At 42.9% G+C, this 21396-nt stretch overlaps 1 protein-coding gene across 5 annotated transcripts in view; it reads right to left on the bottom strand.

Annotated features, from left to right (window-relative positions):
* Positions 1 to 21396, bottom strand: part of NFX1 (nuclear transcription factor, X-box binding 1) — a 238251-nt gene that overhangs the window by 112233 nt on the left and 104622 nt on the right. For all 5 annotated transcript variants that reach the window (XR_012157390.1, XM_073332429.1, XM_073332430.1 and 2 more), the window contains 2 exons: positions 5658 to 5688; positions 1642 to 1724 (listed from right to left, as the gene is read on the bottom strand). Coding sequence is in view for 4 of the 5 variants with exons in the window: in XM_073332429.1 (XP_073188530.1) it covers positions 1642 to 1724; positions 5658 to 5688 (114 nt within the window). In the remaining variant the exon portion in view is untranslated. The remainder of the gene's footprint in view (positions 1 to 1641; positions 1725 to 5657; positions 5689 to 21396) is intronic.

Raw genomic sequence — 21396 nt, 5'->3', positions numbered from 1 at the left:
TAGAGGGTGAAGATCTCCCTGCAAGCACAGCGGTGCAGGGGAAGAGCAAGTCCTATCCCTCCCTAGCCTGGCTGGGACTAGCAGCTAGCAGCCCCCAGCTAGGGCACTCCCAGTAGCACAGGGGAGATCAGACCCATCTCCACCTCCGGAAACCTCCTGTGGCTGCAGGAAGCTCCAGGGGTGCTGCCTTCAGAGCCCAGCTCTGAACGCACTGCAGAAGTGAGGATGGCAATCCCGTGACCGCCCTACAACAGCTTTGTAACCTCCCCAGAACCCCCTTGTGGGTCTGGATCCCCATGGCTACAACACCATGAAATTTCAGATACAAACATTTTTAAAAGTGAAATTGACCAGATTGGACCATGAATTTGGTAGGGCCCTATTCATTTCTCTTTGCTAACCAAGGTCTTCCTATGCTGCATTCTAGTCAACTATTAAACCCTACAGTTTGATAACACTGGCTGAGTGTCACTGCAGATGCTGGTGGAGATGCACTGCTCCCTAAGATTGTACAAGTCTCCCTCAGGGGTCTGTCTCAGTGGGACTCGCTAAAATGGAGCTCATGGTGTGATGAAGGCCCAGAGGTCAAGTCTAAGGAGGCAGTGAAATCGCATGGCTTACCCTGGAGGAAGAGTGAGACCCCAAGGGGGTCTGGCATACTGAAGGGATCCTCCCTGAGACTACTCCAAAGCTGGGGTCATAGCACCAATCCTGTAGATCTATGAGAGTCTCTCATTGATCAACTGGAATTTTATCAACCTAGGACTAGTATACACAAAGTTTTGTGCTGGTATAGGATTTGTATTTGGTTAGGGGAGTGGTTTTTTTTTAAAAAACAAAGTTATTTTGTACAACCTCTAGCATGGTCACAGTTATACTGATATATAGATGTCTTACATCAGTATAGTTTACTCCGCTTCCCATAAGGGAATAGCTATACTGGCATAAAGCACATTTATACTGGTATAATTGTATCCATACTAAGGGGTTGTACTGCTTTAAGTATACTAACATAGTTAAAGTAGTACAGCTTGTGTGTTGACAAGCTCTTAGTTCAGTGGTTCTCAACCTATTTTCATATATGCAGCCTAAAATATGTTACCTGGGCTGCAGGTTAAGAACCACAGTGTGTCCCCCCCCCAAACTCCTTCACAGACCCCTAACCCCAGCAACCCCACTCAGAGACCCCTCCAGAAAGTGGGGCCAGGAGTGGAACCCTGAGCTTGGGGCCGGGCGCCAGCCCCATGGCTGAGCAGCCAGGCCCCCAGAGCCGGCCCCGTAGCGGCCAGGTGGCAGTGCAGCTGGAACCCGAGAGCCCGCCCTGTGGGGCCTGGGCAGCCGGGACCTGAGCCCTAGGGCCTTTAGCACTTCTCTACACTGCTGCAGCGGTGTGCTAATTGGGCTGCATGTGACCTGCGGGCCCTGGGTTGAGAACCACTGTCTTAGTTACACAATCACACTTGGGTGCACAGCATTAATCCTAAAGACTTTTTGAACAAAGTGCAAGGATGAATATTTTACATTACAAAACAGGGAATCTACATCTCAGCAGCCTTTTCACATACTATTTAAAAAAAAAAAGAAGGTATAGATGTAGCATTTTACACTGAACCATTTCTTATACTGTATAAATGAACTTACCACACAGCAAATTTCATTACACTTGTGTCGTCCACATGACCGTTTCTTGTTACATCGCTTGTCACACATAAATGTAATATCAGCTGTTCCAGTAGAAAAAATGTGTTTATATTTATTTAAACATTCAACCTTTGACTACATATTATACGATTGCAATAAGTAAACGTGTGTAGCAAGACCACACTAAAAATAATATGATGAAATGAAGAAAAGAGAGTACATTCTTACAGAGGCAGCACAAATTACTGTATAGAGAGGCTAATATAATGAGACACTGGACCAAACTGTCTTTTATAATTAGTTTGAGATATAAGCCTGGTGGTTGTATTTTGGCTTCTTGCTTAATAGCGTCAGTATTAAAATGACCACCACTAGTCTTTAATTAAGGGGAACGTTCCTGGTAAGAAAATACCACCATTTGATTCTTAGACAATTCAAACTGGTGACAGATTATAAACTGACAATATACTGATTAAATGTTCGGAGCAAAAAGTCCCTGTAAACAGCAAGTTACAGGAGAAGTGGAGTCACTTGTGAGGTACCTCCAAAGTGGGTGCATTTCAGTTTACATCCAAATACCTACAGCAGTACCTAAGCATGCCGCAGAATACTGACAAGTACTGATAAAAACATAATTTGGAAGTTTACATTAACATACTTAGAACTACTTAAATATATTAAGAAAGTGGTTTATGAAACAGCTAATAGATTTTAAAAATCTGAAAACTTGACCATCTTTATGTTGCTACATAAAGTAGGGAATGTTAGTTACCGGTGACACTGTTGTAGTCTCCTCAACTCCCATCCTACAACACTGAATTCAAAGACAGTGTTATGGTGACACCTACTGGAAGCATTGAGGCAAAGCATTCTAAAGCCCTGCCCCTGATTCCATAAGTCTCAGCCACAACTGCATCCCATCAGGAAGAGAACTTCCAGATCTATAGAGAAGGAAACAGCATGAAAGACAGAAAGAAATAGAACAAGCAGCAAAACAAACCCAAAGGGGAGGTGGATGAGATATAGTATAGAAGAGGAGAAGACAGACAGAATTACTGGTAATTTTTGCCTTTGTTGTATGTCTTTCTCTTCTATCCTACAACACTGGATTAAGGCACAAAAAGAGGATGCAGCAAGCAGTAACCTGAGGAGGTGGGACTACCTTAACATGCCACTATCAGGTCCTTGCAGCCAAAGGAAGTATCCTGAGAAGTGGAGATACCTAATTGATGACAATTTATAAAGGAGGTGAGGAGATGATCATGCTGCTGTCTTACACACCTTGTTCATGAAAGCTTCAGCATGTTCACTGCTCATGAAGATTTATCTAGCTACGTGGAATCTGACAAGTTTATCTGACAGTCTGGTCATATGCTTTAAGAATACAACATAAGATCCACCTAGCAAAAGCTATGGTAGATGCAGCATTACCTTTGTAACCCTGCTTTGACTTTCTAAACTCTCAGAATAGGATTAAAGTTGACAACATGCTTAACATCCAATAAATGCAGCTTCTAGTCATGGGTGGGGAATACTAGATTAGGACTGAAAGGAGAATAACAATAGATAGAACTTGGTATTCATCTTGTGAACAAATTCTGAACAAAGCCAAAAAATATCCTTCTGGAAAACGAGGGAGATAAGGAGGAGAGAAGATGGGAGTTCAACTCATTCACTCACTCTGGAAAGAAAAACCATCTTAAAGAAAATAATTTTGTCCTAAGGCCTCCCATGAGAGTTGGTTGCATCAAAATTGACGTGGATGAGGATCAAGTTCCATTGAGGATCACAGGATGAATCACTCATCTTTGAAACCATTTCTTGAATGGCAACAGAGGCAAATCCAAAATATCTTGGTGCCATATCAGGCCACAAAGCATTTCCAGCTCAGAGCAGGAGAGCATACATTCTGCTGCTCTCCAGACAGTGGAGAAGCCTCGCTTTGAGAAATGGCTCCCTTCAAGCTGAATGAAGCCAGATTGAAATGAATGCAAATGTAAAACAGGATCTGGAGAAAATAGGTCCAGGATACTGGGAAGCACTAATCACTAATAGGCTCATCAAATCAAAACCAGCAACAGAAGAGTGGTTGTGAAACAGAATCACAAATCCAGTTCATCAGCCTGAGCAGCAGGAAAAGCAGCACTACAATTTCCTACTCTACCTCTCGGTTGAGGGACACAAACACATGCAGGGCACAGGCACAGCCCCAATGGATAGTGCAGGTCAAAAGATTTCAGTCTTGTGCGCATGTGAAGAACAGTGGTACTGCCGTTCTTTTTTCTTCTAATGGTCCTTTGGCACTAAGTAAGAACACTGCAGAACTCTGCGGCCTACTGGACAATCCAGACTCCCTGAAAACCAAGAATTTTTCAGCACTGGACTTTGGAGTCTCTAAGGTTGAAAGTGTGCAAAAGAGCCTGGAATCAGTTCTTATTCTGAACCTGTCCTCAAAATTCTCATGGCTTCCTGTATCACGTGGATCCTAGCTGGGACATGCAATGCTTCTGACAAATGAAAATCTAGAAAAAGCAGCACTAAATTGGCATATGCCAAGCATGTCAAGAATTGAATACAAGTGTCTGAAATGGGAAATGTTGAGCCACAAGATGAACAGCCTTCACTATTCCTAATGGTTAAACACCAGTGACTAAAGCCTCCCCCAACAACACAGGAAATTTCCTCTAATAAAACAAAGAGAAGATTAAAAGATTGAAAAGTTAAAAACCGCTCTATTGGTCTAAAATCGACCATTCAGTAGAAATAAAAGGGTAGACCCATTACCAATAAGCAATTGGCTAGACGTATTCTGTGGGTTTTTTATTTTTGCCTTCCTCTGAAGCATTAGAGATGGGGTGGACCAGTGCTCTGAGGTGGTACATAGAATTCATTCTAGAAAACTGACTAGTGTCTCTTGCTCATAATGGTCAGTGTTATACTGATCATGAGATTTGGGGTTGGGAAGGAATTTTTCTCTAGGTCAGATTGCAAGGGACCTTGGTTTTTTTTTTGTTTTTTTTTTGCCTTCCTTTGTAGCATGGGGTTCACCTGCTGGGATCATCTGGGCAGATCTCACCTAATCAATTCCCTTCCATTGCAGGGGCCTCTGCCACTGGTGGCAGCTTGGTCTCTCCTGTTCTATGCCTGTGGGACACAGTATAGTCTGCTGAGGACTGAAACGTTTTGGACTATATGAAGTCTTTGGGCTTAATATGGATTGGAACTACAATCCAATTAGAAAATATTGCTTATGGAAACTTGAAACATTAAGAATTTCAGGAGGAGAAACAAACTCAGATACATTTTATGCTGCACACTTTGTTAACTATTTTAAACAACTATTCTGATCTAAAACACTAAACTTAGGGTTAAGATTGCGCAAGTGCATTTGACACAACGGTGAAAATACTAGAAAAAGGGAGATAAACTTTAGTAAATAAGGTTAAGTAAGTGGTGGTGACTTTTTTTTGTCTGAAAAGTTCTAACGGGCTTCCCCTCCATGAGGTCACAAGTATAGATTTAATAAAAGATCTATTCAGAAGGAGAATAAACCAACTATTTGCATTGGAAATTTCCAACACTGAAAGCACATAGAAAGGTATATTGATGTATTTACTATTATTTGAATCCTTCTACCAATTTGATGAATCAGCATATAAATATATACACACCCATGCTTTGATTCCAAAGAATTTAAAGATTTTGACCCTATTTAAGTGAACAAGAGTGTTAAATATCTAAAATAAACTTAAAAAGAGCAATCAAAGCAAATAATATAGTACAAAAAGGTAGCAAAAATACGTAAAACCCAAGACCACCAACTTTGCACATGAAATCAGAGTATTGTGTAGTGGATGAAATTGACACTATACTTCATACAACCTCCACTGGCATCTGATCTCTTCATCCACATACTTTCATTCAATATATGAAGTAACAAACACAAAAAATACATCAGTTTGAGTAGAATGTTTTTAAAGCTTCTATTTCACGGTTAGTATATTACAACTATTTACCTTTATTTTTGAGGAGGGCACATGGGACTTCCTAAGAAACAGATAGGAAAAGATTAAATCACAGCAAATGATATGTAGTGAGAGCTTAATGTTCTAGAAAGCGAACAACTACAGACAGTATATCAAATGAAAAAAAAAAAAGTCAAGCAATTGGTTTTTAGCTACTACAAATATTCGCATACGCAGTAAGTGGGACAAAAAACCTGATCATAAAAGGAGGGAAAAAAATGGAGGCTACTGACCTGTAACAGGATGGTCTGGTCTCTATCTGTATTCCACACAAGGGTAGGTGTGCACACCATGTGCTTGTGATCAGAGATTTCTAGCAAGTAGTGCTCATTTGGTCCTGCAAGTTTTTCTCCTCATGCTCCGAACTGATGGTAGGGGCATCAGACCAATGCCTCTCCAGTTCCTCTCTTACCACTAAGCAGAAGAATTTGAAGCAGAGGGGAAGGAGGCTGCGTAGTGGAATACAGATAAGGACCAGATATTTTAAAGAACCTCCAGTTACAGGTCAGTAACTTCTATCTCTTCTTGGAACACGAGTCCCTATGTGTATTCTACCTGTGGGTGATTGATAAGCTGTGTTTAACAGGAGGGGGTATGAGGAGGCAGTTGGTATAGATGCTTGTAATACCACAGTCCAAACAGCTACATTTGTAGAGGATGCTTGAACTAAGGCCTAATATATTGTGAATGTATCACAGAACTCCAGGTAGCCGATCCATGGATGTCCAGTATAGGTACTTCTTGAAGAGATGCTGTCGAGGTTGCTTGTGCTCTTGTGGAATGGGCTCTTACCACATTCAGGGGAGAAGTGTGTAAACTGGACAAACAGAATGATGCAGCCAGAGATCCAGTTAGAGAGTCTTTGAGCAGTTTATACCTGCCCTCGCAACCATTCCACTATAGTGCCAAACAGTCTTAGTGATTTATTAATTGATTTTGTCCTTTGCAAGTAGAACACTACAGCTTGTCTGATGTCCAAAGAGTGAAGTCTCCTCGTCTCTTTGGAAGTATGAAATTTTGAAAAGAATGCCATTAAGCAGATAGGTCAATTGATGCAAAGCTCAGAAATTTCTTTAGGGATGAATGTCAGGTGAAGGTGAAGGCAAAGGGAAACCTGCTGATGAAAATAGCAAAACCACAAGTGCTCCCAGTTGGCTCTGGCTTCTGGCCAATGTGATAGCAACTAAAAAAGTGATCTTCATGGGAATGTGCATCATACAACATGTTGCTAATGATTCAAATGGTGACTTGGTAAGTACTGACTGTACAAGGTTGATGTCCCATTGTAATGCAGTTTTCACCACTTATGAGAAGATCTTACCTAGACCTTTCAAGAATCTAATTGTTGTTGGGTCAGTAAGAATGGAATATCCTTTTACTGGAGGACAGAAGGCATGATTGCTGCTTGTTGGACCCACAGGGGAGACACTAAGATTTACTAAGATTAAAAACTCAAACAACACTAAAATATTAAAGCAAAACTATGTACAATATATTTACAGGTTTGAAGAAGAAAGCAGCACTGAGAAATCTGTGGATATAGCAGATTCTGACTCAAGCCACGTGGCAGTAAGAAGGAAATAGAGAGGTGTCAGTCTACCCCACCATTTGTGCACTTGATTCAGAACACGGGTCAATTGCACAGGTGCGGGCCAACGGACACTACTTGCTAGAAACCTCCAATTTCACGCACATGGGGTGGACGTGTACCCATATGTGGAATACACATAGGACAAAGCAGTCAAAGAAGAACCTCAAAATACCCATTTTATTTTATGTTTACATATCACACCAATTTTTAACTACTCTTTTTCTTAGAGGTTCTTCAACACAAACAGTAAAGTAGTGCACCGTTTTTTTACCTTCTCACCTCATTCCCAAAGAAATATTAGCTATATTAATGGTGACAACATCTATGAAGGGAACAGACAGACACTGCAAAGCAAACACTAGCAGAGCATCCCTTTTACCTATCCAGAAGAATATTTTATTTTCCTGCTTCTAAAAAAAAGCTACAGCACATCTGACTGTTTTTGTCTATTATTTTCAAAGATTCAAGTGATAAATCCAAATCCATTTTTTAAAAAACTAATGGGAGAGAAAATGGAAGAGATATTTTGCACTTTCACCGGAGATCTATTAATAATAATAAAATAATGCACTAATTTAAAAAATTCTACTGTAAACTGTTGCGGTTATTTTGCTTCAGTACCATTTTGCTGCACTGTTGGGAATCCTATTTCATATCCCAGAACAAAAGTTTCCATTAATAGTCAATTTAAATCTTACCAAAAATATGACATCTCGTAACAAGAAATTCTCAAGTCTGAAATCCATGAATGAAGGGTTAACCACACCCGTATGTCCACAGTGGCAATCAATATTGTCAGAGTTTCGTTGCTTGAACTACCTCCCATATGCACCCAACAAAAGCATCATAGTCCAGTCAAAAAACTTACAACTAAGTTGTGATAACCTTTAAATTGTCTACTCTCATATTAAGTCAGAAAGCCATGCCAGATGCAGTAGCAAGCAGTCTATCAAGAAAAGAAGGGATCGGAAGCAGAGGCGACGAGTGGGGAGGGGGCATGCTGGGTCATATACAACCCCCCCCCCCCCCGAGATTGCTCGGTCACATGGAGTAGTGGGCCTCCCTCCCTGTGGAGCAGCTGAGCTTCGCCAGGCAGGTAGAGGTAGAGGCAGAGGCAGGAAGCTGCCTGGAGAGGCCGCTGCTTTCCTGGAGAGGGGAGGGCGGCCATGAGGGTGGGAAGGGGGTGTTCCAGGGCTGTGTCCCCACACTGTCAGCAGGCTTGGGTTGTCTATGAGGAGAAGAGGGGATCTCTTTTCAGAAGATGCTCTAATTCTTGCTATCCCAAGAAACAGATGTTTGGAATGAGAGAAAATGGAGACTTAAATGGGAGAAAAGAAACAACTTGATCAGTATCCCTGCTATTGAAGGGATAGACTCATAGAATATCAGGGTTGGAAAGGACCTCAGGAGGTCATCTAGTCCAACCCCCTGCTCAAAGCAGGACCTAATCCCCAACTAAATCATCCCAGCCAGGGCTTGTCAAGCCTGACCTTAAAAACCTCTAAGGAAAGAGATTCCACCACCTCCCTAGGTAACGCATTCCAGTGATTCATCACACTCCTAGTGAAAAAGCTTTTCTTAATATCCACCTAAACCTCCCCCACTGCAACTTGAGACCATTACTCCTTGTTCTGTCATCTGCTACCACTGAGAACAGTCGAGAGCCATCCTCTTTGGAACTCCCTTTCAGGTACTTAAAAGCAGCTATCAAATCCCCCCTCATTCTTCTCTTCTGCAGACTAAATAATTCCAGTTTCCTCAGCTTCTCCTCATTAGTCATGTGTTCAGTCCCCTAATAATTTGTTGCCCTCCACTGGACTCTTTCCAATTTTTCCACATCCTTCTTGTAGTGTGGGGCCCAAAACTGGACACAATACTCCAAATGAGGCCTCACCAATGCCGAGTAGAGGGGAATGATCACGTCCCTCGATCTGCTGGCAATGCTCCTATTTATACACCCCAAAATGCCGTTAGTCTTCTTGGCAACAAGGGCATACTGTTGACTCATATCCAGCTTCTCGTCCACTGTAACCCCTAGGTCCTTTTCTGCAGAACTGCTGCCTAGCCATTCGGTCCCTAGTCTGTAGCAGTGCATGGGATTCTTCCGTCCTAAGTGCAGGACTCTACACTTGTCCTTGTTGAACCTCATAAGATTTCTTTTGGCCCAATCCTCTAATTTGTCTAGGTCCCTCTGTTTCCTATCCCTACCCTCCAGCATATCTACCTCTCCTCCCAGTTTAGTGTCATCTGCAAACTTGCTGAGGGTGCAATCCAAGCCGTCCTCCAGATCATTAATGAAGATATTGAACAAAACCGGCTCCAGGACCAACCCTTGGGGCACTTCGCTTGATACCAGCTGCCAACCAGACATGGAGACATTGATCACTACCCACTAAGCCCGACGATATAGCCAGCTTTCTATCCACCTTTTTGTCCATTCATCCAGCCCATACTTCTTTAACTTGCTGGCAAGAATACTGTGGGAGACCATAACAAAAGCTTTGCTAAAGTCAAGGAATAACACATCCACTGCTTTCCCCTCATCCACAGAGCCAGTTATCTCATCATAGAAAGCAATTAGATTAGTCAGGAATGACTTGACCTTGGTGAATCCATGCTGACTGTTCCTGATCACTTTCCTCTCCTCTAAGTGCTTCAAGATTGATTCCTTGAGGACCTGCTCCATGATTTTTCCAGGGACTGAGGTGAGGCTGACCGGCCTGTAGTTCCCAGGATCCTCCTCCTTCCCTTTTTTTAAAGATGGGCACTACATTAGCCATTTTCCAGTCATCCGGGACCTGCCCGATCACCGTGAGTTTTCAAAGATAATGGCCAATGGCTCTGCAATCACATCTACCAACTCCTTTAGCACTCTCGGATGTAGTGCATCCGGCCCAATGGACTTGTGCTCGTCCAGCTTTTCTAAATAGTCCCGAACCACTTCTTTCTCCACAGAGGGCTGGTCACCTCCTCCTCATGCTTTGCTGCCCAGTGCAGTAGTCTGGGAGCTGACCTTGTTCACGAAGACAGAGGCGAAAAAAGCATTGAGTACATTAGCTTTTTCCACATCCTCTGTCACTAGGTTGCCTCCCCCATTCAGTAAATGGCCCACACTTTTCCCTGACCTTCTTGTTGCTAACATACCTGAAGAAACCCTTTTGTTACGCTTAACATCCCTTGCTAGCTGCAACTCCAAGGCTGATTTGGCCTTCCTGATTTCACACCCGTATGCCTGAGCAATATTTTTATACTCCCCCCGGTCACTTGTCCAATCTTTCACTTCTTGGAAGCTTCTTTTTTGTGTTTAAGATCACTCCTCCCCAGCGAGGGGAGTAGCGCTAAAATCGACCTTGCTGAGTTGAATTTGGGGTAGTGCTGACTCAAATAGACGGTATTGGCCTCTGGGAGCTATCCCAGAGTGCTCCAATGTGACCGCTCTGGATAGTAATTTGAACTCCGATGCACTAGCCAGGTATACAGGAAAAGCCTCAGGAGCTTTTGAATTTCATTTCCTGTTTGGTCAGCGTGGCGAGCTCAGCAGCACAGGTGACCATGCAGTCCTCCCACAATCGCAAATGAGCTCCAGCATGGACCAAAAGGGAGACACTGGATCTGATTGGTGTATGGGGAGAAGCATCTGTGCAGGCAGAACTCCGATCAAAAAGAAGAAATGCCAATATATTTGCCAAAATCTCACAGGGCATGATGAACAGAAGCTAAAACAGCGACACATAGCAGTGCCACATGAAAGTTAAGGAGCTCAGGCAAGCGTACCAAAAGACAAAGGAAGCAAACGGGTGCTCTGGGTCAGAGCCCCACACCTGTCGCTTCTATAATCAGCTGCACGGCATTCTAGGGGGGACCCTACCACTACCCCACCACTGTCCGTGGACACCTGCAAGGGGGGAGTTTCATGCAACAGGGAAGAGGATTTTGTGGATGAGGAAGAGGAGGAGGAGGGGAATGCGCAGCAGGCAAGCGGTGAATCCGTTCTCCCCAGCTGCCAGGACCTTTTCATCACCCTGAAGCCAATCCCCGACCCTGAAGCCGGAGAAGGCACCTCTGGTGAGTACACATTTGTAACTACAGTACAGGGTTTAAAAGCAATACTGTTTCATGTTTGATTTGCCCTGAAGACTTGAGATGCATTCACGGTCAGTACAGCTACTGGAAAAGTCTGTTCACATGTCTGGGGATGGAGCAAGAATCCTCTAGGGACATTTCCATGAAGCTCTCCTGGAGGTACCCTGAAAGCCATTGCAGAAGGTTTCTGGGAAGGGCTGCCTTATTTCATCCTCCACAGTAGGACACTTTACCAAGGCAAGCCAGTAGCAAGTATTCTGGAATCACTGCAGCACAAAGCATGGCAGCGAATGGCCCTAGGTTTTGGTCGCATTCAAGCAACATTTGGTCTATATCTTTCTGTGTTAGCCTCAGGAAAGCGATATCTTTCATGGTCAACTGCCTGAAATAGGCAAATTTTTGTAAGGGAACAGTAAAAGGACCCCGTTCATGCTGGGCTGTTTGTGCTTGGCTAAAAGGGATCATCCTGGAGAATAGCCAAGCGGCGGGGGGGAGGGGTTAAGGGATCATCCCAGAGAATAGCCATGAGGTGGGGTGGGGGGAGGTGTGTGCTGCACATCCACCCAAAAGCAGCAACCCCTCCTTTTAAAAGTGAAACCCAACCCATTGCTTGCTATGGGAAAGGATGGCGCTGCAGTTTGAAACCATTCCCACTTGGTATACATAAGAAGCCAACCCCGCGTACCCTGTGCCTTACCATGTGTCACAGGGGTCCCTCCTCACGCTGAACTCTAGGGTACAGATGTGGGGACCCGCATGAAAGACCCCCTAAGCTTATTTTTACCAGCTTAGGTTAAAAACTTTCCCAAGGCACAAATTTCGCCTTGTCCTTGAACAGTATGCTACTACCACCGAGTGATTTAGACGAAGAACAGGGAAAGGACCACTTGGAGTTCCTATTTCCCCAAAATACCCCCCCGAAGCCCTTACACCCCCTTTCCTGGGGAGGCTTGAGAATAAACAAGATGAGCACAGACCAGCCTTGGATTTTTAAGATCCAAAAAACCCAATCAGGTTCTTAAAAAATAGAACTTTATTATTAGAACAAAAAAAAAAGATAAAGAGAACAACTCTGTAAGATCAGAATGGAAGGTAGTCTTACAGGCAGTCAGATTCAAATCATAGAGAATCCCTCTAGGCAAAACCTTAAGTTACAAAAAGGCACAAAAACAGGAATACGCATTTCCTCCAGCACAGCAAATTTCACAAGCCAAAACAAAGAAAACCTAATGCATTTTCTAGCTAGATTACTAACTAACTTTACAGGAGTTGGAGGGCTTGCATCCTTGATCTGTTCCCGGTTCCCAGCAAAGGTATCACACAGACAGACAAAAGCCGCCTCCCCCCCCCCCCTTTATATTTATGACACCATGGCTGCCTGGAAACCGAATTCTGTTGCCCAGCCGTGTGTGATGTGTCACCATACTGGCAGGCTCTCAATATAAAAGGAAAAATGTGACCTTGTACCTAAAGCACATGTGCTGTCTACTGTGAATTGCTGGATTCACTGTGAAAGAGTATCCCTTTTGTTCTCAGAAATGTACCATCTTAAATTTTAATCTCCCTTTTTATCTCCCCCCCACCCCCAGGCGCAAATGTTTCTATGCTCCCCCTATCATCTCCATCCCTGAGGTTACTGCAGATTAGAAAGCGAAAAAAATGCACATGCTCATGATGACATGTCTTCCAAGCTCATGCAGTCCCCCCGCACTGATAAGGCACAGCTTAATGCATGGAGGCATTCAGTGTTAGAGGCCAGGAAAGCATTAAGAGAGCATGAAGAGCAGAGGCAGGAGGCGATGCTGAGGCTAATGGGGGAGCAAACGGATATGATGAAGCATCTGGTGGAGCTTCGGGAAAGCCAACAGGAGCACAGACCCCCACTGCATCCATTGTATAACCGCGTGATCTCCTCCCTAAGTTCCATATCATCCTCAACCGGGCGCCCAAGAACGCAGTGGGGGGAGGCTCCAGGCACCCAGCCACTGCACTCCAGAGGATGGCCCAAGCAACAGAAGGCTGTCATTCAAACAGTTTGATTTGTAGCGTGGCTACAAAAAGCAATGTGGCCTTGTCCTTCCCTCCCACCCCACCCAGGCTACCTTGTCAGTTAACTCACTTTTTTATTTTATTAATAAAGAAAGAATGCATGGTTTCAAAACAATAGTTACTTTATTTCGAAAGGGGGAGGGACAGTGGTTTGGTTACAGGGAATTAAAATCAACTAAGGGGAGCGGGTTTGCATTAAGGAGAAACACACACAATGGTTGCACCCGTAGCCTGGCCAGTCATGAAACTGGTTTTCAAAGCCTCTCTGATGTGCAGTGCGCCTAGCTGTGCTCTTCTAATCACCCTGGTGTCTGGCTGCTCAAAATCGGATGCCAGACGATTTGCCTCAACCTCCCACCCCGCCATAATCGTCTCCCCCTTACTCTCACAGATATGACGGAGCATACAGCAAGCAGCAATAACAATGGGAATGTTGCTTGTGCTGAGGTCTGACCTAGTTAGCAAACAGCACCAGCAAGTTTTTAAATGTCCAAAGGCACATTCTACCACCATTCTGCACTTGCTCAGCCTATAGTTGAATTGCTCCTTACTACTGTCCAGGTTGCCTGTGTAAGGCTTCATGAGTAGGCTGGGTCTCCAAGGATAACTATTAGCATTTCAACATCCCCAACAGTAATTTTCTGGTCTGGGAAGTAAGTTCCTTCTTGCAGCTGCTTGAACAGCCTGGAGTTCCTAAATATGCAAGCATCATGCACCTCTCCTGGCCATCCCATGTTGATGTTGGCGAAATGTCCCTTGTGGTCCACCAGTGCTTGCAACACCATTGAGAAGTACCCCTTGCCGTTTATGTACTGGTTGGCAAGGTAGTCCGGTGCCAAGATAGGGATATGCGTTCCGTCTATCACCCCACCACAGTTAGGGAACCCCACTGCAGCAAAGCCATCCACCATGACTTGCACATTTCCCAGAGTCACTACCCTTGATAACAGAACGTCAATGATTGCACTGGCTACTTGCACACAGCAGCCTGCACAGTGGACTTGCCCACTCCAAATTGATTCCTGACTGACCGGTAGCTGTCTGGCATTGCAAGCTTCCACAGGGCTATCGCCACTCACTTCTCAACTGTCAGGGCAGCTCTCATCTTGGTATTCCTGTGCTTTAGGGCGGGGAAAAGCAACTCACAGAGTTCAAGGAAAGTGGCCTTACGCATGCGAAAGTTTCACAGCCACTGTGAATCATCCCATACCTGCAACACTACGCGGTCCCACAAGTCTGTGCTCGCTTCCCGGGCCCAGAATTGGCGTTCCACTGTATCAACCAGCCTTACTGCCACCATGGATGTCCCAATTGCCACAGCCCATCCTTTCACGAACTTCTGTGTCCATATCTTCATCAAAATCGTCCTTGTGCTGGTGTCTCTTAGCCCGGTTATGTATATACTCCAGGATAACACGTGAGGTGTTTACAATGCTCACAACAGCAGCAGTGCCGGTGAACTGAGTGGGCTCCTTGCTTGCCGTGGTTTGGCATCTGCAGGAAAGCTGAGTTGCAGCAGAAGCGGTGGATGTCGACAACATGGAGAAATTTGCTATTGAGACTGAGCTCATTTACAAGAGCAGGAGAGTAGAGTTGCAGCGGAAGTGGTGGATGATGGCGGTTAGCAGTTGCACCGTCTGCTAACAGCAGCACCCAGGACACAACAGCGGTGACGGTGAGCTGAGCAGGCTCCATGCTTGCCGTGGTATGGTGTCTGCACAGAAAAAAGGCGCAAAACGATTGTCTGCCATTGCTTTCACGGAGGGAGGGGCGACTGACGACATGTACCCAAAACCACCTGCAACAATGTTTTTGATGAGTTTCATAAGGTATGGACATGTTGGACTGCCAGTAAAGGAGGTCCATATGAATTTAAAAGAGATAGGGGGAAGAAACATGGAATGGAATCTATAAGGTTGGGCAAAGACTATAGCCTTAGAAAATAATAAGAGTAAGAAATGTACACAACAGGCCACAAAATTGGCAGGGCAACTAACAGAAGAAAAAAAAAAAAGAAGCAAGAGAAGCAACAGAGATCTGAAATGCTTCTGCTCTCCTAGCAGGGTGGCAAGCAGTTCAGAGACATTATACGTTACAGAAAGCACAGGAACAGAATAAAATGTTGGAAATAGCTGTAAAGAATCTTCAAAAAATAGAAGTGCCATCCCCGGTTATAAATATTGGTCAGCAATGGGTTTCGGGTACCTATATAGTGCCTGAAGAATGGAAACAGAAATGGAAAAAGGTGGCCTGAGAAAAATTAAAAGATGTAACATGGAGTGATTGGAATGGGTGCTGCAATGGGGCCTCTGGGAATGACCCAAACTGGCCACGGGCCCTTGCATTGTCTGATAAAAGCCAGGTTCCACTAAAAGCTAAACTGAGTCCTAGACTGGTGTTTGTCAGAACAGGAAAAGTGCACAGGAGGGAGAAGTAGCAAACAATACTTTCACTGTATTGGTAAATCAGATGAAAGAAAAAATGGAACAGTTCACAGAGCACATTAGGAAACTGGAGCTGCGACTTTATCATAGGGGAGTGGACAAAAAAGAATTTCAAAGTGAAATACTGAGAGTGAGCAGTTTAATACCTAAAATTGATGCATTAATACATAGAGTTGCCCCAAAACAGTTAACTGTAGCAGGCAAGGGCACTCTTGCAATCTATTTGGCATGAGGACAAAAGCAACAGACACTGGGGGAACAAATTCAGATATTGCAAGAGCAAGTAATGACCCCTACTCTCATCTCAGAGCCAGGATAAAAACCAGGGGTGCAGGTTCCCAACTGCTTTAACCCACGGAGCCTCAGCTCAGAGCTAATAATATAATCTTCTTTCTCAAATATTTTTACTTCAGTTAAGTTTTCCCTTATATCCTCTCTCAGTTTGCTAAACTCACTGCTGCTGCCTGTACTTTAAGATAATTTGATAGAGTTAATCTCTCTTGGCTCAGGTATCCCCCTCCCTTCCCCTGCACTCCCCGCCTCTTCTCACTTCTGCTTTCTCTCTCTGTTTTAAAAGTTAAAAGTTATAGTTATTCCAAAAATCACCATTGCTAAAAAAGACAAAAACAACTGAAAACAGAACAAAATAACAGAGAAAATTAGGTAAAAGTTTTACTTTAAATAAATCCAGTAAATTAATTATTTACACTCTTCAGGAATCAACAGCTGGAATTACTCCTAATTTTCTTGAAGATATGGTTGCCAAGCAACAGAAATGCAGACTCTGCTTCTAATTTTAACCACTGACTAATATTTGAAACATTTCCATATAGAAGAGTTTTTAAAGTAAAGTAATATAAAGAAATGGAAAATGCCTTAACTTATTAATCTAATACAACAAAGGGGGAAAATAACTTCATATGAATTTTTATCAATTCTTATTAAAAGTTTAAAATGAAACGGTAATAACTTGCTTAGTTAGATCTTTAACTCTTTTACTCACCTGTTTATTTTCTATAATGCATTGCTTTAATACCTAAGGTTCTTAATGCCTTATCTTGTATAGTTATAAATATAATTCTGGTGCCATTCAGTTTTAATTGTAATTTTGTCCTGTATATCTTGTATGTTGCTCTGTGCTGTGTGTCACGTGACCACTTTTTTCTTTTATTTTGTTACAACAAGAGTCACTTTTATACTTTTTAAAAATATAAATGGTACTACATTATTTTAATATTATGGTTGGGGTATAACCATCGTAACAGTATTAACCAATTAATTTTTTTTGCAAAAGCTCAAAAAGGCCTCAGTTATAAATATATGTACATATATTTCTGCCTCAACAAATAATGCAATTGCAAACAAAAATAATTCTCTTTTAGTAATCACAAGGGGATTTTTTAGTCAAAGGAAAAAATGTAAAGGGAAACATCACCAGTAATTCAACAACAGTAATATTAACAAAATGTCAATTTCTTGTTTGGGTTTTTATAAACTTCTTTGCACCTTTATTAAGTATTAAAATATAGTTATAAGAATGTTATAGCAAAAATGGTAAAAAAGATATCAATATAAACTATGTCTGGTTATGTTCCAAAATGTTAAAGCTAACCAAATAATTTCAACACATTAACACCTTTTTTTCCCCAAATACATCTAAGTGTTATGAAAGTTTAATACTCTCAATGTGTTTTCATAGACCAGCATTTAAAATTCAGTTTGGTTTAATGTTTACACTCTTTCTTTAATGTTATGTTAAAGAGAAGTAGTGGTGGTTAAAGTTTGTGCTTCTAAACAGTTAGCAGAAGTGGAATTGGTATCACAAGCAAATTAACTCTAGAAAGCTTGGATAAAAATTCTGTTACTAACTCCTTTGCTAAAACAGAGTGCTCAGCAGGGGAGAGCAGTACTCCCTCTCACAGAAGATCGTGTACATCTATTTCAGCAGTTAAGCACTATATTTAGTATATAAAAAATTAATAATGCACACTAAGTTAATCTGTGTATTAAATCTGGGTTACTGAAAAAAAGAGGAATGTAAAAACTTTATTCTGTTAATCAACTTAAGCTGTTTATGGTTGCATCCCACTGACTGAAGACACCAGAAGACATCAGTACACAGTGAAGAAACCCCCAGGCATCAAGAAAAGAAAAATGAAGTGCTTTATAAACAACAGACTAGCCAACTACACCTCAGTCTACTATATATGGACAATTAGGTACGCAATCAGCTAAATACCACTAGCTGGACCAGGTCTAACTGTCATTTAAATTGTATATTATTAAGCAAAGTGAGTTCATGTGCTGGTGGTTTTAAATCTTTACCATTGAAATATGAATGAATTTAGCTACTGTGTAAACGCCATTGCTAAACTGTTTAACCAACACACAGGTAAAAATTAAACTAATGGCAGCCAACAACAAAGCAAGGAAACAACAAACCAGCAAAGAAGTTATTTGTACTGTTTATGGAAGTTACATAGTAACTACCATAACCAACTCATTAGGAAATATTTTCCTTTTTTAATCACCTAACCTCATTAGAAACAAACAGCTAGCTGGCATTGGCATTGCTGGTGTATAACAAAAACAGTAATGAGTTGGCAATATGTCAAATTATGCAAACAAATTCCCTGTTAGTAACAGTCAAAATTTGGGGTCAGTGACACTGCATCCTAAATGAAGCAGGTTATTCAAAACATTCTTGTTCGGTGTCTGGTTAACAATTAAATTCTGACACAGCAATATTTGGTAAATTGGTTACTGTCCATTCAGTAGGTTTATCTGGAAGACAGCATCTATAAGAAATAACTGGATCTACGTCAACTACTGGTGTATCAGAGGTATGCAACCAATGGAACACAGAAACTAGCTGTTCCTGTTTCCTGCCTAGAGAAGCTGATCAGAGGATTATTCCTGGGGGAATTCTATGCCACTGCAAACATGCAGAATTTGTGTCTGATGCAGAATTTCCCCCCTACCCCCTCGAAAATACAGTCTGCTGAAAAAGTGCTGCAGTTCCACCTTTCGCCCACCAGAGGCCGCTGTGGCACCAGAACAGCCAGCTGACCAGCAGTAACAGCTAGCCGCTGCGTTCATCACAGCAGCCTGCCTGTGGAGCCAGGTTAGGAAGCAGAGTGGGGCCCACAGGGCTGCTGGGAGATCACAGACTGGGGTTCAGAAGGGCTAGTGGGGGGAGCGGGACAGACTGGATCAGGGGCACAGGAGCTTGTGGGGTGACAGTATTGAATCAGGGGATGAATGGAGGGGCACAGGGAAACAGTGGGTGCAGGCCCACTCAGGGACAGGGACAGACGTGTCTGACTGAATGGAAGAGCCAGGGTCTACATAGTTGGGTTTCCCAACTCCCTAGCAATCCCTCCAAAAAGAAAATGTTCCATACTTCTCCTATCCACACCCAACAACCCTCCTGGTTCACTCCCAGGCTCCTTCCTTCTCCCTCAGTTCCTCCATTACCTCTGACCCCCGAGCCTTTGTACTTCTTCTGAGGGGTGCAGGAAATAAGTTTCTTTTTTGTAGTTTAAATTAATTACTCAAAGTTCTGTATTAACATGCCTAGTAAGGAATCTATTTGTTAAACACACATTTCCTGAATCTTTTTTGTCTGTATTGTTACAGACATACTTGCTGACAAGTATTTTGAAATAAAATTACCAAAATATTGAAACTCATGTGATTATATTATGTTATTTTGACAAATAAAATATGCAGAATTTTAAAATAGTGTCCACAGAAATTTTTAGTTTTTTGGTGCTGAATTCCCTCAGGAATAGAGGGTGACAATCAGCAGTAAGGGTAACCTGTAACATGGATGTACAGTATTATGTAGTTAGTAACTAATTACAAAATATTTATATATAAAGGCCTCATTTGTGATGTGTCTACTCCAAACTTCTGTTTTACTTCTTATATACATAGCACTGTGGGACACCCTGAAATAATGCCTATCCCAGTATTCCAAAACACTCATCCTACTACTAATGATAATACAGATGGTAACTGTAATTGCCCTAATATGAGTGTGTTGCTATCTGCAGAACCAAAGTAAAAGGGCCAGACGACAACAGCAGATTAGAAAAGGATTGTGATGCTCAAATATGAGGCAGTGTCACATGTACACGGGGGGGAGGGATACCTCAGTGGTTTGAGCATTGGCCTGCTAAACCCAGGGTTGTGAGTTCAATCCTTGAGGGGGCCATTTAGGGATATGGGGCAAAAACTGGTTGGATGATTTAATTGTGGATTGGTCCTGCTTTGAGCAGGATGATCTGCTGAGGTCCCTTCCAACCCTGATATTCTGTGATACTATACATATATTCCCATATATATAATATGGGTATGTGTGCCCAAATCTCAAACATAAAATTACATTCCTCAAAGTTCCTGAGCTAACATTCCCAGGCCCACCATAAGGAACTAAGACATAACTGGAACTTAAAATCTGTCCACCAGTCATACGAGGGAATGTGCAGACCAATGAACAGATGGGGAATGAATGTGGAGAAGGTAAAATAAGGTGGCCCTATAACAGTGTTTAGCCCACTGGGACATCTTCAGTCCATGCATTATGCTTTTTCCGTGACAATGGTTAAAATATCCTCCCCATAAAAAGGCAAAAAGTGGGGGAATGTAGTAGAAAGAGAGAGCCTGAGACATGAGGCCTGGTATAAGGGCCTGGTGTAAGACCTAAGGCCCAAACAAAAGTCAAGCCCTGCCCTGTTATAAAGCAGATGCCGGCTTGCGGGTTCACCGTCCAATACATGAACTTGGCAAGAACAGGGCTGGCGTTGCAAAAACACAAGCACGCCTAGGAACTAAGTAGTCATGTAAGCACATTCTAGAAGGGTAGTGCCAGAAAACCCCAATACAAGGTTATGGTGTAAACACACTCCCTGAAGATGGTACAGGGACTTACTGACCCCTCTTAAAGATACGGTCAGGATCATAGGATGATGGATAGAGATGCTTTGATTAAACCAAGAAGTACAATGTAAAGGGTGGTAACTAACCACATCAGAGGGGCAATAGGTAATTTATTTGTATCAGTGTATAAAAGAGGGGTCACAGACAGGGTGTTATGTTTAGCCGAGGGGGGAATAGAAAGTCCCGCTGTTGACAGAGCTGAATCCATTGTAATGGGCATACATGTGTTAACGTACCTGTAACCATTGAGCCAGGACTCTAGGACAGTGCTTCGTGGACAATAAACCTGGCCAAGTTCCTTCGCTACTGAATGGAGCCTGTGGTCTTCTTGGACTGGAGCCTGCTGGACAGGCTATCTGGCCAGAGCAAAAGCAGCACACAGCAAGCACACACACACACAGCCAATAACAGATGACACACATAAGGAGAGGTAACTCACCCTGTGCAGTTAAAAACTACTTTTTTGAGATGTGCCCCCCATAGGTACTCCACTTCAGAGGGTGGGTGGGTGGGTGTTTGCACGCGTCCGTGCGCGCCCCATGCAACTTCAATTGGAAATTTTTATGAGCATCCACTTGGCCTGTGCATCTGTCCCATACATTCTTGTGCCCCACACAGA

The sequence above is a fragment of the Lepidochelys kempii genome, chromosome 2 (assembly GCF_965140265.1).
Source record: "Lepidochelys kempii isolate rLepKem1 chromosome 2, rLepKem1.hap2, whole genome shotgun sequence".
Lineage (NCBI taxonomy): Eukaryota > Metazoa > Chordata > Testudines > Cheloniidae > Lepidochelys > Lepidochelys kempii.
The sequence above is the reverse complement of the archived record's forward strand: the minus strand, read 5'-3'. Positions and strand labels throughout refer to the sequence as shown.